Raw genomic sequence first — 26,299 nt, 5'->3', positions numbered from 1 at the left:
CGAAGGTTGATTTTCCACCCTTAGTTTCCAGGAGGCTCTGCCACCACTGCACTTCCTTCCCCTGACCATTCATAACCTGTTATTATTTGTGTTTCCTCCCTACATAACAAGCTCTATTGTGGACTGGCACTAGACATCATCCATCTCTGACTCCCACCTTGAAGCACAGTCTATTACTGAGAGTCAATAATGAATCCCATAGACGGTAACCAAAATTTAAGAACTAGTAACATGTACTCTCATCCATACTCTGAAACTAACTATAATAACATAAGTTAAAACTACATCAGGAACATATGGTTCCACCCCAAACATTCCCTGATGTTTAAATGCAGGGCAGGGCTAATAATTTTGTAAGGTCTGGCTACACAAAAAAACCATGGCACATGCAGCTCCAAAAATATAAGCCACTTCTTTTTAAATAGGAAATGTCAATTTTAAGCCTCATATAATGAAAGAAGAAAACTGTTTGGAATAAAAGAAACACTAAGTGAAAGAGAAGTAACAAGATCATTTCATCTCTGGATTAAGACATTTTAATATACATAATGTATAGTACGTCATATAATTTATTAACGTCATTTTCTATAGGACACTGTAATTAATTCAGTGACATCAATATTGACCTCATACAGATAAAAGATGAAAGCTGGGTTTTCTTGTGTACCAAGTACAAAACACGTGCTGAAGAGTTACCACACACAACAGTTATAAGAGATCAACTTTAAGGATGACTCAAATTTACAGTAGTTGCTTCACACGGTTTCCCCTCAAGACTTGGATGTCACCCAGTGTTGCTGTGTTTGTGCAAATGCTATCTCCACATGGTCCAACTACCTTCTTTTGCCAGCCCCACTTTTGCCTGTTTTACTGCTGCCGCTGCTAGACTTGCCAGACGATTTTGAAGAGAAGAGTCTTGTCATGAACTCAGAAACATCAGGCAATTCATGGTTGGAATTCAACATGTTCATTGACTGTTCCATCTCCTGCAAGAGGACAAAGCACAATAACTGGAAAGGCACTGAGATCTTTCAAGTCAGTTAACAACTATCACTTCCATTAAAGGAGAGGAATACAAGTAGAAGCTACTGGTTCTCAGCAATGTTATACCCACCAGCCCTTCAGAAACCATGTTTCATACCTCCTTTTTACTACTAAGTATTGTGATCCTTAATTAATCCCCAATAAATCTTGCATAGGGTTTGATTCAGCTTATGTTTTCATAACGGGTATTTTCTAAGATTATATGTGATCATATTCTTGCCATCTTATTTTATGTTTTCTGATAAAAATGCTTTTTTACTGTTTTACCAAGTGTTTTTTTTTAACTCATGCTTTCTTTAAATGCATATAAAAAAGAGTATCAATCTTTAATTATATACCAAGGTTATCAGAAATGTTTGAAAAGTAACTACAGTATTTCCAATATTCCATTCCTAAGGCCCTTAGTGGTAAATCTATACAGCCCGAGTAACCTCATCACAGCATCTAAAGCAAGCAACATAAATGTTACAAACAAATCACTGGCAGGACCTCATGTGGATTTGGTATCTTCATTTTACAGTTTTGTCCTCTACTGAGCCAACAATCTATAAAGTACTGTTCTACCTTTAAAAATACTAATGTAATACATGCTACATTTAAATTTTACATTACATTCCAAAAGTGAACTTAAAATTGTATTAGTTCACACATGAAAAACGAATAGCAAATACTGTATTATCTATCATTTAAAGTTGAACAATACTACTTGGATATTAGCTTAGGCTTTCTTCCCAAAGGTAGAATTTATACACAGGTTCTCAGGGAGAAAGTGCTTTTACATATATGGCTAGGAAAAGAAATGTTATAAGCATAAATAAAAAATGTTAACATGCTCTAATAATCAGGAATTAAATGTATATGGCAAGAGATCTTGAGACCCTGCATAAAACATCAATTCTATTTTTTAATCTCTCCAATTCTGAAGCTCTTTTTTTTTTTTTTTTTAAGATTTTATTTATTTATTCATGAGAGACACAGAGAGAGGCAGAGAGGCAGAGACACAGGCAGAGGGAGAAGCAGGCTCCACGCAGGGAGCCTGATGTGGGACTTGATCCCGGACTCCAGGACCACACCCTGGGCCGAAGGCAGGCACCAAACCACTGAGCCATCCAGGGATCCCCCAATACTGAAGCTCTTGATTAAAGAATTTTTATACTGCTTATTATGTGCAAAGCACTTTGCAAGGAATGAATTTTTGATCCAATGTGACCACTAGTGTTTCCTTCTACTAATGCCACAGAGTTAACTGGCTTAATAGATACAAGGATTACAAGGATGTACACTTTCTGACCAATGCTGAAACTAAGATGTCAAATTTGGGAATAAGATATTCTGAAATATCATAAAGCTTTCTTTAAACATGAGGTTTTTTCTGCTATTCCAGTTTGGAATAAATGCCTTGCCTTCTACAGAACTTGATCACCTACTACCTCAGCAAACATTTGTATTTATTTTATGTGTATCTTATTTTCGCATTTAAAACACACACACACTCACACATACACCTACATTCCTGATAGCAAGATGAGTGTTCATAAATCCATTATATTTCCTTCATTTAACTGACTCTGAGCTTGTTGACCACAGAGATGATATACAATTTATTTTTGTATCCCAAGTGTCCATACCTAGCTATCAATCAATAAATGTTAATTCAGCAATGAATAAGGTGTCAATACATCAATATATTATATAAAATGGAAAAACCTGGAACTCAGGAGATATTTGTTGATGGTTTCCAGGTAGAAGAAAAGTAATGGTTAAAAAAATTCTGAAGATTTTATGGAAGCCAAAATTTTAAAAAGACAAAGCAGTGGCACCCAAATTTGAAGGATCTTACTTGGCAACTCCCCACCCATTGACAAATCAGTATGATTTTGTGGTGAAGTCTGGAAGCCACTATTCTAGTTTTCTCCCTTGGTGATCAGAATTTGTGTGTGTATGTATCTGAACATATAAACTAAATGTGTATTCTGAAGGGTTTTGTAAAGTAAAAATAAATTGTAAGAAGCTATCATTTTGCAAACTATTTGGATTGGGATACCAGGATTATTATGCATTTCAACTATTTAACAAATGAGGCACAAACACAGTACTAGGCAGAGTTTTTTAGCTATACGAAGAGATCCAGGCTTTTATGAGGCAGAACCAACAATTTATCTGGTCCAATGGAAACAACTAATTAAATGGCTGGAACACGATACCGTGTTAACACAACCTCTGAATGAATTTGGCTTGGGAATTAGGATAAAGCCAAAAAAACCCCAAGCCGGTCAGCCACAACAGCTGGTTCAGGCATCAGAATACCATTCAAAAATCCACAGTGGGGGAATAATCTTACCCGTCTCATGTCAGGATCACTTGTGTTGACCACTTTGGGCAGAAGCACAAATATTAATAATGGTAGAACCATCATCATAACCTGTGGAAAGAAAAAAAAATCCAAAGAATGTTTGAAATGATGATAAAATTAAAGACTCAAATGTTATATACACAATAAAACTAGCGGCAGCACCTCAATTCTACTGACCCAGTCCTGTTGATATAAGGTGCTCCTCAATGTTTAACTCCTATAAAGTATAAGAGCCTTACCTACGTAGGTTTGGACTTTATAGTCACCTCACTTCCTATCTACACCACTTACCATTTTGCAGAGTTTACAATTTAACACAGTTTGCTAACATAACTATTCACTTTCTTTAATCTGCAGTCTGGCATTAAGAATGATGATCCTGATGGCCAGCTAGGCTCTTTCCAGATAACTTTGTGGTTCTTGCAGAAAATATTATATGCCCCTCTAATTAATACACATCCTCTCCAGCCTGCAATATAGGCTACTAGGTGACTACTATAACAGATGAGTTTTAAAAAATGCATTAGAAGCTTCTAGTAAAAAAAAAAAAAAAAAAAAAAAAGAAGCTTCTAGTAGTAGGTATGTTTCCATGGAATTTCAGAAATGAAAACATGGAAGATATTTCTTAATAAGCTTTGGAGTCTCATTGCTGATTTCCCCTATCCACTCTACTCTCCTGCTTCTTTATGCCTGATAGCAGATTTTAGGTACTATTTATTCCTTTCAAAAAATGTACAGTCCCCAAATATTCTGTGACTTAAATAAGCTATCAGAAAGGAATATGATCACCACTTACACAATTGCAAGATAATAATTCAATTTCCAGAAGCAGAAAAACAAAGTCCATTTGTTTCTAAAGAATGCATTCTATTAGTGTTTTATTATCAGTGGATACCATAACATTAGTTTCATACCTTGTATTTAAATTACCACAGAATAATTTTTCTGTTTACTACACATAGGCAAAAAGGAGAAAAACCCTTACTCAAGCCACCAATAGTGGCTGATCAATAAATGATGGCACATTCATCAGTGGACTGATATGCAGGTAGTATGAAGGATGAGACAGCTAACTCCATGTGACTTGCCACATATTCTTATTCCATTTGCATTTTAAAACATTTCATCATATTTATCACATTGCTGTTGCACATTTCAATGTCAAATCTACCATGCAATTCTCACTATATTCTTTTCATTAATATTCCCAAAGATACTATTTTCCTGAAATCAATAAAACTATTCACAATTATCCTTTCATCTTAATAATTTGACTTTTCCTCCTCACCAGGGTTAGAACTTTTCAACTACCTGGAATCAAATTAGAGATTAGTAAAGATACTTAATTGTACAGATACATACCATCGGATTCATTAGAAAGTCTGTCCAGCCCCATGATTCCCTTTTAATAAAGTAAGAAGGTGGACCTGAAGACTTCATTTGAAGAGGATAAGGCAGTCTGACCACTTCTGATGTTTTGATATAATTCACATATCTTGCTCTGATAAAGCAACATGAAAAAAGCTTCAGTAATTTCATCAAAAACACTACTAATTAAAAAAACTACTCATAATACATTAGCAGTGCCTTATAATTACCTTTAGCTTTTTCTAAAATGCTCTGGCATCTAAATTTTTTATCTTAAAAATCTGATCAAAGTAGCTTTATCTGTATTTCTAAAATATTTAGCAAACTGTAGAGGAAGAACACTAGACTTGGAATCAAGAGACCTAATTTCTAGCTATAGTTCTGTTATTACCTAGGCCTGTGGGATTAAACAAATTCTTCTCTGGTTATATCAAAAGTTCTTTGAGAATTCTTCTAGCTGTAAAGCTCTTTGATTATATTTAATAATAAATTGTTACAAATATATAAAAATGCTAGATTTTACTTCTTTGATTGCTTGAGATATGCATTAATAAACACACTCAATTTTCACGTTTATTTTGCAGGAAAAATTTATCATTTAAGAAAGTCCTGCAACAGTGCCATAGGTAATACTACATTTTCACCAGAGATGCCACTAATTTTAATTAACACTCTCACCCATGTTCATACATGTTCCGGTTTACTTCTTGAAAACTGCCTCCCCACCATTCGCTCATTTCCTTATGGAATTTCTACTTGACACTTGTTCCACTTTTTTATTCTGTACTTGGCATCTTATTAAATTCTTTCACCATGTCCATTCCTTTAGGTGTACTGCATTCTGGGTAAATTTCTTCTGATCCATCTTCCAGTTCATCAAATCCCTGTTCAATTGTTTAATACACGCATTGAATTTTGTATTCCAAAACCTGTATTTATTGTAGAAGTTCTATTTTGTCCTTTTTTCAAATATATATGGTCTATTTTTATAGTATTTTACTCTTACGGCAATAAATCTTTTATTTGTATAAGCATTTTAAACATACTTTAAACTATTTCATAGTTCATATCCAAAAATTCTATTATCTGAGGTTCTAAGACATCTAATTCATCTACTGACTCCATGTACATTGTTTTTTGGGGAGTATTTGATAAGTTATATACTTTATTTATGTGTGGACCTGGACAGAGTATTTCCCTGCAGAGAGGTTATGCATTTGTCTCTGCCAGGAGTCCAAGATTATGAAAACGGATGATCTTGTTAATTGCACAGCTTCAAAGTTTCTGGATTATGCAAGAAGTAATAAATTCACACCCCAAATTTCAGTGAAGGTAGGACTGTGACTATTAAATTTCAGGACAGATTTTTCAGATTGGGAGCCTGGTCTTTTGGATTTTAGTGCCAAGGGTCAAAGGGGGAATCAAGTCTTAGATCTAATTCTGGCTCAAAACAATCTTAAGGCTCTTACCTACATACTGCTAATAAAATCTAAGCTTTTTTTATCCCCCCAGTCTCCACAAGCTGAGACCTGAGCTAAGATCAAGAGTCAGATGCTTAACTGAATGAGCCACCCAGGTGCCCCAAATCTAAGCATTTTGGTTAGAGTATCAAAACCCCCAGGTGGGAAAATGGTTTATAGTTTGTCCTCCCAGGATTTCCCTTACTCATTTGGGTGCTATATATTTAAAAGGAAATGTCTTTCATATTACCATGCATGTTTACAAAATGTTGGTCACGAATATTAGGATCTTATATGAATCCCACTCTGTTCTCTATTCTGTCCCACTTCCAATTATTAAAATAATAAGGGCCATGATTTTTACCTAGTTTCAGGCATCCAATCATCAGGAAGGAAACCGAGAACATGAATCCCACTGCTGCAACTAGTTCTTAAATGCTAAAGCAAGAAGTACTCTTTACCCACAGCAAAAAGCAAAAAAAAAAAAAACCTTCATATACAGAAAAATATTTCCATCTTCTTAGACTACTTTATTCAAAATTTAGAGCAAAAGTAAATAAAAATGTAGTTTCTAACAGACAAGTATCCCTTTTAACAATCCTCATTTCCTCCAGGATTTGGTATTTTTGATATTAAAAAAAAAAACACTTAAATGTGTATATAATAGAAAGTGTAATCTACATACCCACCCAACTCTAAGCTTACAATTCTAAAATTTGTAAAAAGTCATGATAAGTCCTTTAAAGTTTAAATTTAACATACTAGGATTTTACCTATTTAATTAAAAATCTTTATGTCTCTAAAAAGACGAGAAATTTGATACCTAATGAGGTTCATCTACTTTGAAATTCAAAGTCCATTTATTCTATCAAAGAATATTTATAAACATATTTATAAGATATTACCTTCAATTCAAGCTTCACCCTTGCTCTAAATAGACAACAGCAAGAAATATGATTAGAATTTGGACAAACTAGACTATTCTAAGACAATAATTTAACTTCAAAAATAGAGGGGAAAATTTTTAAATAATTTATTTTTAGTGCATCATTATATTAGTTTCATGATAGTATCAAGAATTTAGGGATCCCTGGGTGGCTCAGTGGTTTGGCGCCTGCCTTTGGCCCAGGGTGTGATCTTGGAGTCCCCGGATCAAGTCCCACATCAGGCTCCCTGCATGGAGCCTGCTTTTCTCCCTCCGCCTGTGTCTCTGCCTCTCTTTCTCTCTCTCTCATGAATAAATAAATAAAATCTTTTCCAAGATCTATAAAGAACTTATTAAACTCAACACCAAAGAAACAATCCAATAATGAAATGGGCAAAAGACATGAACAGAAATCTCACAGAGGAAGACATAGACATGGCCAATATGCACATGAGGAAATGCTCCGCATCACTTGCCATCAGGGAAATACAAATCAAAACTACAATGAGATACCACCTCACACCAGTGAGAATGGGGCAAATTAACAAGGCAGGAAACCACAAATATTGGAGAGGATGTGGAGAAAAGGGAACCCTCTTACACTGTTGGTGTGAATGTGAACTGGTGCAGCCACTCTGGAAAACTGTGTGGAGGTTCCTCAAAGAGTTAAAAATAGACCTGCCCTAGACCCAGCAATTGCACTGCTGGGGACTTACCCCAAAGATACAGATGCAATGAAACGCCGGGACACCTGCACTAGCAGCAATGTTTCTAGCAGCAATGTCCACAATAGCCAAACTGTGGAAGGAGCCTCGGTGTCGATCGAAAGATGAATGGATAAAGAAGATGTGGTTTATGTATACAATGGAATATTACTCAGCCATTAGAAACGACAAATACCCACCATTTGCTTCGACGTGGATGGAACTGGAGGGTATTATGCTGAATGAAATAAGTCAATCGGAGAAGAACAAACATTATATGGTCTCATTCATTTGGGGAATATAAAAAATAATGAAAGGGAATAAAGGGGAAAGGAGAAAAAATAAGTGGGAAATATCAGAAAGGGAGACAGAACATGAAAGACTCCTAAAAAAAAAAAAAAAAAAGAAAGAAAGAAAGAAAGACTCCTAACTCTGGGAAACGAACTAGGGGTGGTGGAAGGGGAGGTGGGCGGGGGGTGGGGGTGACTGGGTGGCAGGCACTGAGGTGGGCACTTGTCGGATGAGCACTGGGTGTTATTCTGTATGTTGAAAAATTGAACACCAATAAAAATAAATTTATTAAAAAAAAATCTTAAAAAAAAAGAATTTAAATTGCCACCAAATAATCATCTCTGTTCACTCACATTTAAAATGGGGAGGAGGGGACCCCTGTCTGTCCATAACAGGCAGTGGCATAAATGGACTAATAAGCAGCTGATATAAAGGATGAGACAGCTCTATGTGTGACTCATTCATTATATGTGAATCATAGCATATTTATACATTATACTTTTATAACTTTCAATGTCCAAAAACAAAAGGCAAAGAAAGAAGAAAAACATTTTAGGCATAAACTCAAATGTAAATATTATGGTACCAACTGAACATTATTTCTATCGTGTCAGCTGAATTTGGGGTCTCTACAAATCAATCTAAATATTCTTTGCACATACCAAAAAGATCAGTAATAAAACAGAGCTCCTCGAACCCCAAATCTATTTTTACCTTTGCAAGACCTATGCTTTATTACTATAACATGGAAATATTTTGCGATAGCTCAAAGAAGAGGCATTACACCACTCAAAATTCTTTCATATTGGTCACCATACCTCAATAAAGCTAGAAAAAATAAACAAGTACATAAAATAAATAAAATCGTTTCATATACTTCCTGGTCAGATTAGACCAAAGAGAATATTACTGGTATGGGACAATAAAAAAAAATAACTGGGGTTATAACAGAAAGAATAACTGTGGACATCTACACAAGGGATTCCAACTTCAAACGGATTTGTGATATTCCATACTCACAACCTGAATTAGTCCAGCATTCTTTTCACCTAAACTTCAAAGCATATGTTCATCTACTTAGAAATTTTGAAATTTTTCCTAGTCTGCCAACCTCTAATACTGTGCTTTTTTTCTTATCACGATCCTTACTTTGAGATAAACTAAACAATGTAATCTACCATTTGCCTAAAAAATACTAAATTTCCAATGTACTCTAAATATTTCAGAAAGGAAGAACTGTAGAAATTTCTAGATCAATACAACTATTAAATAGGTATTAAGAGGTATTATCAAGATACTCCAATGAAAAACAGGTAGTAATATTTCTAATTTAGAAAAGTTAAATTATTTCCCACTTCAATAATCATATTGCAATTATAACCCTCAGAGTTTTTGCTCTCATGATAGGTAATCTTGCCTCTTCTCTATTATAATCATATTAGGAGCTTTAAAATAAATTTTAAATCAGAGCAGGAGGAAGTTCAACTTTGCAATATTACCAATACTCAGATTAAAATAATATAAGGATATTTTAGGTGGCAGAGGGGAAAAACTTAATATTAAAGATAATGTAAGGATGTTTCATGGAATATCTGTAGTTTACATGAGAAACTTTTCAACCCTAACTATAAATTCTAAAAGCAATATAGGAGGTATTTGGTATCCTCGCCTTTTGTAAAAACTAAATCAGATGCTCTTACCTCATTTTTCCTTTTGAAGTGATATCGACTCGGACAGGATCAAATCTGTAAGCTGGAGATATAACTTCCACTACATAAGATCCAGAAGGTATATCATGAACCACAAAACTCCCATCTGTCCTGGAAAAATGAAAATCATTATTTGGATACTGCTGATCAACAGCTTGCTTTCTTCTTATGTTTTAAATCATCTGTTAACTCCTAAATCAAGCTCCTCCAAATGACACAGAAGTTAGAAAAAACAAAACAAGAAACAAAAAAAACACCCAAACTGGCAAGAATTGTCCCCATGCTTCAGCTTCCACAATCACACTGAAAGGATTCTGACAACTCTGAGCACTCCACAGGAGCAGAGAATCCTGACATAGAAAGCACTTCTAATTCCTTCTGTGGGACAGCTGATAAAGAGGGTACTGTTTCAATTCTGAAGCCATGTCTTCATTCAAGGGAAATTATCAATAGGCATTATTACTACAATATTAAGGTTTCAATTTTGCCAACCTCCTGCAACAATTCCTTAATTAAAATGTAATGGCTTTTTCCTAGTTTTTGTTTGCATTTTGTTGTCTTTCTAAGAAAAAGGTCATCAAACACCATTTGTTCCACATATTACATATAGTTCCCATCTACTTTGGTTACTTTTGTTTGGATATATAGAAGTTTAATAGATTTATGTGGTTAAAACCATTTGCCTTTTCTTCCTGATTTCCTCTATTACCTTCTAGACTTAGAAAACCATCCCACGAAGAGTTGATAATCTCAGGTTTACAATCAAAATTAATTTGTTTTGATAATGAGAAACTGACCTTCTGAAGAAAAAGAAGTATCTGTTTCAGGAAAACAAATGATCCTAAAAAGATCTGCTTTAGGGACACCTGGGTGGCTCAGTGGTTGAGCATCTGCCTTCAGCTCAGGGCGTGATCCCGGGGTCCTGGAATCAAGTCCCACATGGAGCCTGCTTCTCCCTCTGCCTGTGTCTCTGCCTCTCTCTGTGCGTCTCTCATGAATACTAAAATCTTTTTAAAAAAAATCTGTTTTATCAAAGAAGTCCTAGTATAATACATTGAATAATGCTTCTTAAATCATTAGGCTCTTTCATAGCTAAAGAAAAAACTGATTCTGCCACATTCACAATACTTACAAAGAAGCAGGAGGAAAAGATACTCCTTGCTACTTCAAAGTACACACTAAACTAAAACAGAATTGAAATGTAAACATCAAACTAACTTATTCCTGGGCTGGAGGTCTTCACTGGCCCTTCAGACCCACTCTCCACCCTTTTCCTCCCTCTTTGCAGACCGGAAGGAAAGAAAATGAGCTTAGCATATTTTTCCTCAGCTCTCTCCCTGAGAGGCCATCTCTGACTTGCTCCATCACAGGGCAGAGCTCCTCTTGCGGCAGTCCTTTCCTGCCCCAGTAACCTTTACTTCCCCTACTTCCTTCAGGCTTAGAGGTGACAGTGGCTTTGAGGTTGTAAACTCCAGAGTACTGCACAACCTGGCTGTTTCCCTAACACCATGACTACACTGTTTAATCCTTTCATTAGACTTCCCTTGAATTATTTATTCTGGAGTGTAAATTATGCTTTATATACACAGTGATGAGAGCAAGAAGTGGCATGAAGCATCCTCAGTCAAAACCCTCACCTCCATTAGCCAAGACCCAAGCCACCCTCAACAAGCAGAACTATAAGTCAAAATGGCATTGTAGTTATGCATAACAGGTATAAGACAAATTACTATCCCTCTTCCAACAAGAGTCCCACCATAAGCTCTTCATATTCTTTTTTTTTAATTCTTAACATTTCTATATACAAATGCCAGAACATGAAAGGATGTCATAAACTGCTCACAAGATATTAAGTGGAAAAAAAAAAAAAGGCTACAGAGTACTATATATTGTATTTTACTATTAAAAACAGGTCATATGATTACAAAAAGGCTGGAAAGGATACGATAAAATGTTGTCTTATCCCTTACCTCTTGTTTATGTTTTCTTCAACAAACATATAACTTATACCTTATTTTAAAACAAAAATTATAAATGCTTCTTAAAAGAATTATATACCACAGAAAAGAGAAGCCAAGTGGTCAGTTTAGGCTAATTTCCCAAGGTTTTTTTTATGTTTTTTTTTTTTTTTTAAAGATTTATTTATTCATGAGAGACACAGAGAGGCAGAGACACAGGCAGAGGGAGAAGCAGGCTCCATGCAGGAAGCCGGATGTGGGACTTGATCCCGAGTCTCCAGGGTCACACCCTGGGCTGAAGGCAGGCGCTAAACTGCTGAGCCACCCAGGGATCCCCAATTCCCAAGGTTTGAGTTTCTTCATTAAAACATCATTAGAGGCAAACCCTAAAGAACGCCCTAACGCCAGATTTGTAAAAACAAATAGCATTAAGACTAGCTTCTCGGGCAGCACAGATGGCTCAGCGGCTTAGCGCTGACTTCCCCCAGGGAGTGATCCTGGAGACTTAGGATCAAGTCCCACCTGCGGCTCCCTGCGTGGAGCCTGCTTCTCCCTCTGCCTGTGTCTCTGCCTCTCTCTGTGTGTGTATGGCTCTCATGAATAAGTAAATAAAATCTTAAAAAAAAAAAAAAGACTAGCTTCTCATCATTATTAATCTGAGATTCAAATTCTAATTCAACAGCACCCGGGTGATCTGAATATTTGCAAATCAGATTTAGAAATAAACGTCCAAAAAAAGAAAGAAAGAAAGAAAGAAAGATCCATATTTACGATGTCTGGTTTTCAAATACCACTTGCTGGTATACAAACCAGTCAGGAAAACACTTTTTCCTAAATATTTTTATTTTTTTTAAGATTTTATTTATTTATTCATGCGAGACACACAGAGAGAGGCAGAGACACAGCAGAGGGAGAAGCAGGCTCCCTGCAGGGAGCCCGATGTGGGACTCGATCCCACGACTCCAGGATCACGCCCTGGGCTGAAGGCAGACGCTCAACCGCTGAGCCACCCAGGCATCCCCCTAAATATTTTTAAATTATTTATTTATTCACGACAGACACACACACACACACACAGAGGCCGAGACACAGGCAGAGGGAGAAGCAGGCTCCATGCAGGGAGCCCGACGTGGGACTCGATCCCGGGTCTCCAGGATCACCCCCCGGGGCCATCGGAGCTGCCCTAAATATTTTCTTTCAGTTCAGTTTCACACCCCAAGCAGCGAATGAAAGACTTAAAACATCACAGTTGTGCCTAAACATCTGAAAAGCAGGTTACTGCAAAACTGGAGTGCTAATAAATTCACCACGTTCTTTAATAGAAGTTGAAATCCCATTTTTACAATGAGCTAGAAAAGACTGAACCATGTTAGCAAATATGGAGAAACCCCAGTCTCACACAAATGCCCCAAATGTAATGTTGCAAACCCCTCGATGAATTCAACTGTAAAAAAAGAATAATCCCACCTCCAGGCAAAAAAAAAAAAAAAAAAAAAAAAAAAGGTGCTTTGATTAGGGACTTCAGGGCCCATTATTTTCAGAAGCAGCAACATTAGCCTCCCAGTCTATGCCATCATAGAAATCCTTTGGGCTTTGAGAATTCCCACTCGCTCAGCATATTTCTACACAACATCAAGCTGCCAAAAGACAGAAATGAATGCAAAAGTGGCCAGATTCGGGGACCCCTGGGTGGCTCAGCGGTTGGAGTGGTCGACCCCGTAACAAGGCAAAAACGGAGTTGAAGAAAACTGACCCCCCCTGCTCCGCCCTGGGACAAGCACCTGCCACCCTCGCTTCCGAGGTACGGGGAAACGGGGTGATGGGGAGGAAAGGGGAAGCGCGGGGCTGCCCCCCAAGGTCTCCCCGCACAGACCGCTACCGGCGCCCACCCCTTCGCCCTCCGATACTTGGCTCGCGTAGGGGCAATTCCTCTCTAGCGTCCACGCCAACCGCTTTCCCGCTGCCCACAGGAGGCTCACTTAAGAAATCCGACATGCTCTTCTCCGTCTACCAGCACTCGCGCCGCCGAGATCCAGTCCTGGGGCTTCACCCCTGGAACAACCGCACGTCCCTCAATCTTGAAGCGGTCTCCTGTGCCGACCCCAATCCCGCCTGACCCATCGGCAGCAGCCCCAGGCAGCTCCGAGCTCTGGGCATCCCCTGAGAGCAACAACAGGAGGAGGGAAACGAAGCCCCACTGCACGGCCGCCATGACAGCAGCTCGCACCAGCCAGGCCTGCAGCCCAGGAAGCCCTAACCGTCCCCCAGTCTTCGCCGCCGCCGCCGGCCGATGTCGTCATCACTGCGCGCAAGAGGCGGGGGCCGGCTCGAGCTGTGGGCTCCAAGCCAAGGGAAGGAGGCTTGCGCCAATCGCTTGCGAGGCGGAAATGGGGCAAAGTACTTCCGGCGCGCGGGGCCGGAAGGCGGTCTGAGGCGAGGGTCGGGTCCCGTCGTCGCTCCACCCACCGAGCGGCAGTGCGGCCCTGTGCGCGGCGGCGGCGGCGGCGGCGGCGGCGGCGGCGGCGGCGGCGGCGGGACCGCGCCGGAATGGGAGGCTGTGAGGCCGAGAGCGACGACCCTCTGAACCGGTGTCTGCAGATGAGGCCCCGGCTTCAGGAGACGCGGGTCCGGAAGAGAGCGCTTAAAAAGTTGTAGGGATGCTCCGAGACGTGCGAGATGCAAAGGCTCCCGCTTGTGTGCGAAGGGGATGACGTCTGTGCCTAGAAGAGTGGGGCAGGTACACAGACTGTTCACTGAGGGTCGCCTCCGGTGAAAAGGGAGAGGGTTGAAGGCCGCTTACCCGCACGACACCGATCCCGGTTTTCAGGGCTTTACCGTAAACAACGGCGGGGGTCGGGGGAACCAAGCTAAGATGGCAGAGAGCATCTCCAGTATTTTCACCTTCTTGATGACAGAAAGAGAAAAGGCTTCTGCCTAAGATTTCTGTTGGTTATAAACGTTGTGCTCTCGATGACACATTTCAGTTGAAGATTATCGAGCGAAATGCGTGTTTCTGTTCTGTGAACTCTTAGACTTAGCTTCCCGAAGAAAAGTAACAAAAATTGGGAAAAGGGATGGAAGAGCCAAATACTCTTGAGCCCCTGGCAAGGGTTAGAGACGCGGTACCCGCGGCCACCCGTGCTCTGTCCTCGGGAGCGCCCGCAATTGTCGGGCGGAGGTACTTCCCCCTTTCTTCACAGTTGATCCTTGGAAGAAGCAGAGCTACTGTAGAAAGGTTATCATGTGTTATGGCCCTACCCTCGACCACCTCCTGTCAAAACTGTACTAAACCATGAAATAAAATTTCACTTTTCAAGAACGATACAAAATTTACAAACATGCCAAAATAAAAATAGCTTCATCCCTAAATGTTCACATATTTTTGGTGATCTGCTTTGCTGGTGTCTCAGACATGTTAATTTGATTAATAGGTAATCAGTGGGGATCCCTGGGTGGCGCAGCGGTTTGGCGCCTGCCTTTGGCCCAGGGCGCGATCCTGGAGACCCGGGATCGAATCCCACGTCGGGCTCCCGGTGCATGGAGCCTGCTTCTCCCTCTGCCTGTGTCTCTGCCTCTCTCTCTCTGTGACTATCATAAATAAACAAAAATTAAAAAAAAATTTAAAAAAAATAGGTAATCAGTGTTGGTCTTTTTTTTTTAATGATTTTATTTATTCATGAGAGACACAGACGCAGAGACACAGGCAGAGGGAGAAGCAGGCTCCATGCAGGGAGCCCGACTAGGACTGGATTCTGGGACTCTGGGGTCATGCCCTGGGCGGAAGGCAGACGCTCAGCCACTGAGCCCATGGTGCCCCCAGTGTGGGTCTTAATACCATATAGGAGCGGTGGAGTTTACTTTTTTGAGGGGCAATGTGGAAGAGGACCAGCAGCAAACAGCAACTGAGCTCTCAATTTCTTTCTCCTTGTTCCCCTATCTTATTGTCACTCTAATGCCAAAGGATCTAATGATCTGAGCCCCTCGAATGCCAGGCTTCTACCTCCATGGGCACAGCTGGAATAGAGAAGACTAAGGAATGTTTTCTGGTAGTGTGAAATTCTATGACCGCTGGTGTTTGCCAAGCAAACCGTAGGAACTGCATAGGTTTCTAACTCTAAATTATACAAGAGTAATTCCATAATGTATCCCTTGAACTCATGCCTTATAAAAGAAAGTATAATTATAATGAAATATTTTAGAAAAACTATGTCCTGGACCTACTCTGTTTGTCCAGCCAGATGCACTCTACCCCTCACTCTACTTTGTGCCTTAGAAGGCAGGATCTTGAAGGATTGCAAAAACTTGGTTCCTTGACTTCTGGAGGAGGTATATGGAGGACACTTCAGTTTCCTTTACTTCTGCCCATACTTGGAAGAAGTTCAACGAAGGAATAATTTACAATAAGTCCTTCAAGTCTTCCATCTATTATTTCCTGTCAAGATCTTGACCCTTATAGATTTCGAACAGACTTACTTACCTTGATTATGGAAAATACTGTTAAAGTGAGAGGTGATCCGTTTATTATCCAGGCCCTTTGGTTTTCTCTTTCTCCTCTCTTTTTTCTGCCTAGCTCTTGGCTTCTTCATATCATGGCCACAAGGGGGTGAACAAGGATAGGAACAGAGAGACAACCCTCAAAAAAACCACACTAGGGCAGACCGGGTGGCTCAGCAGTTTAGTCCGGCCTTCTGCCCAGGATGTGATTCTGGAGACCTGGGATGGGTCCAGCGTCGGGCTCCCTGTGTGGAGCCTACTCCTCCCTCTGCCTGTGTCTCTGCCTCTCTCTCTCTCTGGGTCTCTCATGAATAAATAAATCTTAAAAAAAAAAACAACAAGGCACTTAAAATGTTGGATTGTACCAGCAGAGGTTGAGCCTGGGTTTTACAGGTAGTATTTATTTCCTTTTTTAAAAGGGTGTTATGTTTCTGATTTTTTGCAATATTTTTATAACAAATGTTTTATCAATGTAAATTACAAAAATAGAAAACCTTTTTTAAATAGAGACACTAACATATATATATAATAGATTTTACTTTGAATTCTTATGGTTTGAATAAGCCAAAAAATGGTTGCCATCCTTATCTGGACTTTTCATGACCACTTAAAGTGCCATCTTTTATGATAGTCTTTTCCTCCCTGTCAATAATTTGCTTGTCAGCATCCTCCAGAGTGAAGGTGCTTTTTAAACAATTCTTGGTGCATTGGCTATTATGGAAGAAGGTAGTAGGTTAATGAGGTGTGACTACAAAGTAACGAGGATCATGTCCTTCACTACTTCTATTTAAATCAGGGGGCTTTAGGTTTTTTTTTTTTTTTAAGATTTTATTTATTTATTCACGAGAGACACACAGAGAGAGAGAGAGAGAGATGCAGAGGGAGAAGCAGGCTCCATGCAAGGAGCCCCACGTGGGACTTGATTCTGGGTCTCCAGGATCACGCCCTGGGCTGAAGGTGGCGGCGCTAAACCACTGAGCCACCCGGGCTGCCCGGGTTTTAGTTTTTAAGAATAGAATAATATTAGCAGAATGCTTGGGAAACCTCACATGTGCTGATCCCCAAACAGCCTGCTATTTACTTTAAGTGGTTTTTGCCCTCTGAGTTCTCAAACCTCATTTACTTCAAGTAGATTAGCTAATCTTTTTCACTCAAGCTGGAGCCAATTTCCTTAATATTTTAAAATGCCCATCATCCACTAGGACTCAAGTTTGACTTTCTGAAGTTCCCTGTGGAGTCCTCTGAAATGGGATGTCATCCACTGTTCTCAGAGGGGGTTGAAGAGATATCTAACTTGCCTTAACGTCCTGCAAAGATAAATTCAGTGGAAAGATTTCACTTTTCATTTTACTCATAAGTTCTCATCCCTTCCACCAGATTCTGTGAAAATCCTAAGTAAAATAAATTGGGGTAGTGTGAAGACACACTAAACAACTTATAAACATGAGGAGGAAACCTTTAATATTAAGAAGAAAGGCAAAATTCTCAACATCCAGAGAAATTCTAGAGAAAGTGCTTTGTAAAGACGAAAATATAAACATTGTTACTGTGGTTGGACACTAGTGTATAGAGAACTAACATGTTAAAAGGAAGGAGTGATGTAACTACCATCTGTGCATTTGGGCCCTTTTGGCCTGACGGACCCAGCTTCTTGCTGGCCTGTGGCTGCAGGATACCAATGTTCAATGCACCACAGGGACAGAGGCTGAAGGATCTGCTCCAAAGCCAGTCGCGAAAGTGGAGAAGTACAGTAGCTGAACTCATTTCACACAAGGCGTCTCTAAGCCCTCTTTGAAACATCTGTTTTGTCCACCCTGTCTGCCAGCCTTCACAAAGTGTCCGCCCTCTGTTTACATCTGTGCGTAAGTGTATGTGTAAAAACTAAATCTTCTTGATTTATGCCTTATCATCTTTTTTGAAAATTGTGGTAAAATATACATAACATGAAACATACTATCTTAACCATTTAAAAAAAAAGATTTTATTTTTTTTATTCATGAGACACACACGCACACACAGAGAGAGAGAGAGAGACAGAAACATAGGCAGAGGGAGAAGCAGGTGTGACGTGGGACTCGATCCCGGGTCTCTAGGATCACACCCTGGGCTGAAGGTGGCACTAAACTGCTGAGCCACCTGGGCTGCCCCATCTTAACCATTTTTAAGTGCACAGTTAAGTAGTGTTAAGTATATTTACACTATTGTACAGCCAATCTCCAGAACTTTTTCATCCTGTAAAACAATACTCTATTACTTAAAGGAATCCCCATTTCCCTCTGCCCCAGCCCCTGGGGACCACCATTCTACCTCACTGATAGCTCATGTAAGTGGAATTGTATGGTATATACCTTCTTGTAAGTAGCTTATTTTACTTAGTATAATGTCCTCAAGGTTCACAATGTCACAGTTTTCTCCTTAAGACTGAATAATATCCCATCGTATGTTTATACTACTTTTTTAAACCATTCATCCACTGGTGGACATTTGGGTTGTTTCTAAGTTTTAGTTATTCTGAATGGTACTGCTAATAGTGCATGGGTGTACAGATACCTGTTCGAATCCTTGTTTTTACTTCTTTTGAGTATGTTCCCATAAGTGAGATTGCCAGATCATATGGTATTTCTTTCTTTTTTTTTTTTTTTTAAGATTTTATTTATTCATGGCAGAGAGAGAGAGAAGCAGGCGCCATGCAGGGAGCCCGAGGTGGGACTCGATCCCGGGTCTCCAGGATCACACCCCAGGCTGAAGGTGGCGCCAAACCGCTGAGCCACCGGGGCTGCCCCATATGGTATTTCTATGTTTAATTCTTTGAGCAGTCTCCATACTGTTTTCCACTGCAGCTGCACCATTTTACATTCCCACCAGCAATGCATAAGGGTTTCAGTTTCTCTACGTCCTCACGACACTTGTTAGTTTTTTTTTTTTTATAATAGCCATCCTAATAGATGAGAAGCAGTATCTCATTGTGGTTTTGTTTTCACTTCTCTAATAACTAGTGCTATGGTCAAATATTTGCGTCCCTTCAAAATTCATAGGTTGAAATCCTAACTCTTAAAGGTGGTTGTATTAAGACGTGGGGCATTTGGGAGGTGATTAGGTCATGAAGGAAGGGCCATCATGAATGGGATTAGTATACTTGTAAAAGGGACCCCACAGAGATCTCTAGTGCCTTCCACTATTCAAGGACACGACCAGGAGATGGCCATCTATGAACCAGAAAGCAAGCCTGCACCAGAATGAGATCATGCTAGTGCCTTGACCTTGGACTTCCTAGTCCCCAGAATTGTGAGAAATTTCTGTTGAATATAGGCAATCCAGTCTGTGGTGTTGATGTTGCTGCTGAGCATTTTTTCATGTGCTTATTAGCCATTTGGATTTCTTCTTTGGAGAAACGTCTATTCAAGTCCTTTGCCCATTTTTAAAGATAGTTACTTTGTTGTTGTTGAGTTATAGGACTTTTCATATGTTCTGAATATTAACTCCCGTTTAGATATATGATTTACAAATATTTTCTCCCACTGTGTAGGTTGTCTTTTTCACTCAGTTCATAGTGTCCTTTGATGTACAGAAGGTTTTTTAAAATTTTCATGTATTACAGACATATATATCAATGGAATAGCTGTAATCATTAAAAATGGTCCTCCATTTATGGGTAGGCTATGAGTATCCTCCAGTCCAGATGCCAGAATTGAAGTTCTTTCTTATGATCACATGACAAGCAGTTCTGTAGGGTTTCATGTAACACTAAATGCTATATTTTTAAGTTATTAAGACCCACTAAGATTTGGAATCCGTGGATTACATTAGCAGAGTATTAACAGTTTACCATAGGGCCTTCTGATTTGGGGAGGTCCTAGGCACTTTTGCTTTTGTTGACCTATTCTTCCATAAAAAAGATTAAAATTTTATTTTATAACTGCACTGGTATAAAGACAAATATAATTCAGGCAGATCCTTATTGTTTTGCTTATTTTCTTCTTATTTTAAAAGAAATTAAGATATTTATGTGGGCTCCCTAAAAGTATCCTGGGCCCTAGGCATTATGCTTACTGTGCTCAATACATCAGTTGGCGTTGGTTTGCCAAAGCTAAAACAGAATTCCATGAGGAGTGCTGGCGGTCATACAATACTTGGCAGGCTGCTGAGCTCCCACAATTAATGAGCAGTCAGATAGTTAGAATTCCTACAATTTTCAGACAGGATGCTGTCTGAAACACTGCATCAGCACTGTTGTGAATTGGTCATAATTTTCAGTTGCTGCTCTTCGTGCTTTTCAATTATAAATCACTGCTAGTGTACTTTATCTGTTAGTTTGTGTGAGTCAATCCAAGGAAGTCTAGTGACATAAACCAATGTATTTTTCCAAAAACCAAACTGTAAGACGTACATGTATTATTGTAGTTCTAAATGCCATTCAGTCCCTTTTGCTAAAGCAGATATATAGTTTCCCATGGTGTAATTTTCAGTTGTCAGAGCATGTTTACACATTCATATTGTTCTCCTATAAGTACAAATGATTCATAAATGGGTTTTTGTTACTGTTGTTCTTTGTTTTACATCTGAAGAATCAATTTGAGGGTTGCTTGGGTGGCTTCGTCAGTTAAACGTCCAACTCTTGATTTCAGCTCAGGTCATGATCTCAGAGTCATGAGATTGAGCCCTGTGTTGGGCTCCTGCTTGAGATTCTCTCTCTTTCTTTCTCTCTTTATTCCCCTCTGTCTTACCTCCCCTCTCCCTTTAAAAACATAATTTTTAAATGTTTTTCTTTATTATTTTTTAAAATAATTTTAAAAAAATAAAGAATCAACTCAGCTGTTGAAGAGGTCATCAATGATGGTAGGAGTCCAGATGCTGAAGAGGTGGTGGCAAAATATCTTGGATAGGTTGTCTAAGAGCAACAAAGAGAGATCAGAGTCATTTCAGGAAAAGATCCACAATACAAAGACAACAGGCTGGAAGTATCAGGGGAGCTAGGGGGGGAACGGTGGCCTCTCATTCTGACCCCAGGAAAAAGATATTGGAAAAGGGACCATCTCGCATTCTGGTCTGTAGAAAGGATGGTGAAAAGTAAATGTACACCTGAAAGAAGACATGTTAGAATCGAAGTTCTTGGGCTGTGAAGACATACATGTTCTTTTGTCTTTCCAGCTCCACAGGAGCAAATCAATCACAGGAAGCTGATGTGCATTATATTTCTCATTTAGAAGAGACCTATTAACAACCACCAGGTTTTTAGAAGGTTCTGAACATCTCACAGTGAAAGTAAACATCTTGAATCTTAAGTATGTTTGCTACATCTAACCTAGCAGGCTAATGATATTAATCTAAGATGGAACACTTAAAATGCTTTGAGAAAAAAAAAAAAGTTCATGTTTCTTTTTCTGTCATTTGGACCTCTATATTTAAGTACCCCAGATATCATCTGTTTATAAAGAATTGCTAAAATTTACTTCTTAAAAAAACAATATGAATCACAAATATAGTCGAAGTCCTATAATTCTAAGTTCTTGTGTCAGAAAATAGCCTGACAGATGCCCTGGTGGTGGGACAAACAGCTTACATCAAATAGTAAAGCATCCCGTGAACTTCCCAGAAAACAGCAAGGGAGTTACTTTCTTAAGCCAAGGTTCTGGCTGATTTGGGTAAGACATTCTGATAGAGGAGAGAATTAGGACCAATATATGAAAGCTCTAGAGAAATGGATTTCACCTTGTTAAAGGGAAGCATCTGTAAGTCAGATGGAATAGACTATTCCCAGGAAGTGCCAGCCATGTAGCAGGAATAGGCCACTCCGCCCCTTGGCAGAGATGCTGTAAAGGAGAATCAAGTAACATATGGCTGCACGTGACGACTGTAATCTTGGGATTTTGTGATTCTTTATTTGGAGTCTGAACAGTTGTTTTAAACTGCCTAAGAGTTTATTAATACTAGTTACAGGAAATACAAATACCATTGCTCACATGCCAGGTAAGAAAGCCTTGAACACACACAAAGCAGAGTGCTAGTTGTTGTCATTAACAAACAACCTTTCAACAGGAAAAAGGAAACATGAGGTGACAATCAGCCCCATGATGAGGGATCATACCATCAGTGTTGCCAACTGATAGTCACTCTGTTAATTTAGGATTATGGTTTGAAATTTTTGCATTACAATTTAGCCTTTCCCAGGCTTCCTGTGAGGCCCTCATTAAATCTGCAAACCTGAGCATTATCATTTCTGAAAAGAGCCCTCCTACCATTCACAGACCTCAGTGATCCTCAGCCTTCTGTTGTGTCAGAATCACCCGGGAAACTTATTAAACATCAGATGCCCTGTCTCCACCCACAGAGATTCTGACTCAGTGGGTCTGGGATGGGGCCCTGGGCATTTCCAGGTTTATAAGCTCTACGAGTCATTCTGATGCACCCGAAATTTGAAAGCTGCTGACCTAGCTCAGCGGAAAGCATTTGCATTAAACAAGTAGCCTTGTAAAACTCTTTGAAAACAAAGTAGAACATAAATGTCGACCTTTATTTTTAGGCAGAATGCTTGCTGTGTGGCTACTAATTGTCAGCAAATTCTCAGAAGCAGAAATCATCACGTCTGTATATCAGTTTACTAATGAATTTCTCTTTAGCTCCAACCCAACACTTGAAAGTATAGGGGTTGATGGGATCCCTGGGTGGCTCAGCAGTTTGGCGCCTGCCTTCCGCCCAGGGCGGGATCCTGGAGTCCCGGGATCAAGTCCCACATCAGGCTCCTTGCATGGAGCCTGCCTCTCCCTCTGCCTGTGTCTCTGCGTCTCTTTGTGTGTCTCTCATGAATAAATAAATAAAATCTTAAAAAAAAAATAAGTATAGGAGTTGAGAACACACAAACAGGCTGTGGGGTTATACCAGCGTTTGGGTCTTGGCCGTGTCAGTCACTAACCGGGAGACCTTGGCTAAGTGGCTTCACGTTGCCACACCTCAATTTCAGGTGGAAAAAAACAGGAATTAGAGAACTTCTTTCACAGGATTGTTATGGGAATTAAATGAGCGACTATGAATGGGGCATCTAGCACAGCTGCGGGTGCGTGGGAAACACCCAATAAATGGAAGCACTGTCATCATGACTAGTCACCCCATGATTTCAGTGCGACGTGGCTGTGATTGATGCAGGATTAGAAATAGAAATAGAATCAGTTTAATGAGATTTCTGTGACCATATATTTGTTCCAGGGGGAGGATGAGATAGATATGTGTCTCCATTAGAAACTGAAATCAGGAGCAGCCCCGGTGGCGCAGCAGTTTAGTGCTGCCTGCAGCCTAGGGTGTGAGCCTGGAGACCCAGGATCGAGCCCCACATGGCTGCATGGAGCCTGTTTCTCCCTCTGCCTAGTAAGTAAATAAAATCTTGAAAAGAAAAAAAGAAACTAAAGTCAATGTTTTGTTTTAAAGCATGTCATTTTTAAATGACATGGAGCCTGTTTCTCTCTCTGCCTAGTAAGTAAATAAAATCTTAAAAAAAAAATAAAAAAGAAACCAAAGTCAATGTTTTGTTTTAAAGCATGTCATTTTTACCTAGTACTTTCCATTCTTCATTTGTTTCTGTCACTTAGAAGTAAACGGGCTATCCCAGGGCTATGATTTCACAGAAAAAATTAATGCCCTGAATGGGCTGCCCGTGTCATACTGCAGACCATACAGCAGACAGAAGCCATGGAAATCTGAGATTTGGGAGGCTGATTTCATACCTCAGAGCAAAGCTCTCCCTCCAAACCAGAATGCTTCTCTGAAACAAAAATGAGTATTTCAGTGGTGACAAGCATGTGTCCTAACAGCAGAAGGAGAGCGGTAGCAGTGCTCGGCAAACGGTAGCCCTTTGCTCTCGTTGGAGCGCTCTGACCCTTTCCATTGACATGAATGTGAACACTTTTCAGATGAACAATCTTCAGCAACCGCATTTCCAAGAGAGAAGCTTAACCCGCTTGCCCCAGATTGCCCAGCTCGGGTTCTCGGAGATCTCTGGTCTTCTCCTGGAAGAATGACTCTTCCTTTCCCAGATACTATGAGTTTGTAGGGGTGGAGGCGGGTGAGGTGGGGGCAGAAAGGCCTCAGGAGCTAACCGGCAAGTCCCAGAGGCCACAGGCCGCCCCGACCCGCGGCCGACGCAGAAGCGCGCGGTCCCCGCGGCGGCGGCTCAGGGGAGCAGCGGGGCGCGGTGAGCCGGAGCCTTCCCGCCGGGTCCCAGGTTCGCCACTCGCCCCTGGCCGTCGCTCAGGGCACTGGAACCGCCCGGGGGCGGCGTCGGGCACGCTGCGGGGCAGACACCCGACACGGAATCCCGCCGGGCCGGGGGCCTCGGCCTCCGGATCCCCGGGGAAGGCGGCAGGGGCCGAGGCTGTTACGGGACTCGGTGACCCGGGCAGCCGCCCCCGGTAGAAACACAGGTGCCGGCGGCGGGCTCCGCGGAGCCGAAGCCCCGGTGAGCGCGCACCCGGCCCTCAGCGGAACCGCCCGGCGACCACGGCCAGCGGCCGCGCGTTCCTGCTTACTCACCTACTGCGCACCTTCGCACCCAGCATTCTCGCTCAGGGCGTGCAAGGCCGGGGTGGGGGCCCAGGGCGCCTTAGGCAGGCCGCCCCGCCCCAGAAGCTGCCGGCCGGCCACCGGGTGACCGCGCAGCCCCCGCCAAACGCGCGTCCCACGCGAGGCAGGAGCGCGCCGCGACCCGAATCCCGAGGGGACGATAAGCCGAGTCGCTTTAAGAGGAGGTGGGAGGGGAGGGCGGAGAGGGAGAGAAGCGAGTCCTTGGCAGAGGGCACAGGAACCAGGAAAGCTTGGAACTGAAATCGCAGGCTGTGCGGGGCCCCTGGCTGCAGGGTGAGGTGCGGCCCTGTGACGTCAGGATGCCACGAGGCCGGAGAGGAAGACCGGGGAGCGCCGAGGAAGCCAAGGCCTCCTCCGGGACCACGGACGACCGCTGGGGAATCTCACGTCAGGAATGAATGGCCCTGGAGAGCCCCCCCGCCCCCCGCCCTTGCAAAAGAGAAGAGAGAAGACTCAGTCGCTCTCTCCACGCCTGCCTCGAAGACAACCTGCCAAGTAGGTTCACCAAGTTTTACACCCCAAATGGTAGCCTGTGGTATTTCCTAAATTTACAAAAGCCGTTGGAAGGCTGGGGGAAAGAAGGCCTGATGGGGTCACCGGCCGCAGGGAGGCCAAGCGATCGACTCCAGGCTCTAAGCCAAACTTTAGAGGGCTCGGCTTTGTTTGTTTCTATGGTAGGTGTTGATGCCTTCACCCCGTATCTCCCGAAGCCTGTCTGATCCCAATTAACCATAAAATTACTTTGGTTTGTAGCAGTAATGAAAGTATCCTGATTGGAAGACAAAGGTGAAGACATTCTATCTACCATGAGCTTATAAAGGTATTTGAACAAATTGGGCGTGTGATATCTACTGCCTGAAATTGCTAATTTAGGTGCAGAGAGCAAGTTTTCTAGATTCCCTCAGGCTAACCTAATTGACCTCTATCCAATCACATCCACCAAAAAGAAAACTAAAAGCAAGAGCACACACAACCCCGCTGCTCCCTCTACATGTGTGACGCCACTTATTTCCATTTTTCTGCTGCGTATTACCTTATAAAGCCTATAAAACCTTGTACAAAGCAGGTGCCTCTAGCAGGGTCTTTTTTCCGTGGAGATGCTCTTTTCAATCTGTGTGTTCACATGTATAACAGTCTGTTGGTCACCACACACCAGGAGACTCTCCCGAACTGTGGTGCTGAATCCGACGGGAGAAGTCAAGTCATAGGGACTTCAAAAGAGATCAACCCAGAAGGTTTCGTTCCTAACACGGACAAGAGGGTTGCCAAAGGGACCCTACCCGTGCTGATTTCATACATACCCCCCGTTGCAAAAACTTCACGTTTAAAATATTTGAAATTATAACTGCTGTCCTCGAAGGGTAAAGGCTAGATTCCTGGGTGTTTCTTGGTGCTCCGTGGGATTCCTGGCCTCTACTTTTC

The 26,299-nt window shown here is 41.1% G+C and overlaps 1 protein-coding gene and 2 long non-coding RNA genes across 3 annotated transcripts; 1 reads left to right on the top strand and 2 right to left on the bottom strand.

Annotated features, from left to right (window-relative positions):
* Positions 1-513: 513 nt before the first annotated feature.
* On the bottom strand, positions 514-14,131 carry EMC7 (ER membrane protein complex subunit 7). Its single transcript, XM_072808653.1, has 5 exons — positions 13,792-14,131; positions 9,846-9,965; positions 4,760-4,898; positions 3,386-3,466; positions 514-986 (listed from the first exon to the last, which is right to left on the bottom strand). Exons 1-5 carry the CDS (start codon positions 14,022-14,024, stop codon positions 834-836), a joined length of 726 nt encoding a protein of 241 aa, XP_072664754.1. The 5' UTR covers positions 14,025-14,131; the 3' UTR covers positions 514-833.
* Positions 14,132-18,912: 4,781 nt separating this feature from the next.
* On the bottom strand, positions 18,913-25,140 carry LOC140622884 (uncharacterized). The gene is made up of 2 exons (XR_012022558.1): positions 24,827-25,140; positions 18,913-21,194 (listed from the first exon to the last, which is right to left on the bottom strand). It is a non-coding gene; the product is annotated as an uncharacterized lncRNA (long non-coding RNA).
* On the top strand, positions 25,062-25,710 carry LOC140622885 (uncharacterized). Its single transcript, XR_012022559.1, has 2 exons — positions 25,062-25,372; positions 25,631-25,710. It is a non-coding gene; the product is annotated as an uncharacterized lncRNA (long non-coding RNA).
* Positions 25,711-26,299: the final 589 nt, after the last annotated feature.

The sequence above is a fragment of the Canis lupus genome, chromosome 32 (genome assembly GCF_048164855.1).
Source record: "Canis lupus baileyi chromosome 32, mCanLup2.hap1, whole genome shotgun sequence".
Taxonomy (NCBI): Eukaryota; Metazoa; Chordata; class Mammalia; order Carnivora; family Canidae; genus Canis; species Canis lupus.
The sequence above is the reverse complement of the archived record's forward strand: the minus strand, read 5'-3'. Positions and strand labels throughout refer to the sequence as shown.

Bases quoted from the DNA above. Each gene is read 5' to 3' on its own strand.
- EMC7 (XM_072808653.1), bottom strand. From the start codon at position 14,024: ATGGCGGCCGTGCAGTGGGGCTTCGTTTCCCTCCTCCTGTTGTTGCTC. The intron at 4,899-9,845 runs GTAAGAGCATCT...TTGCTTTATCAG, and splicing joins ACTTCAAAAGGAAAAATGAG to AGCAAGATATGTGAATTATA. The intron at 3,467-4,759 runs GTATGTATCTGT...TTCTTTCCACAG, and splicing joins ACTTTCTAATGAATCCGATG to GTTATGATGATGGTTCTACC.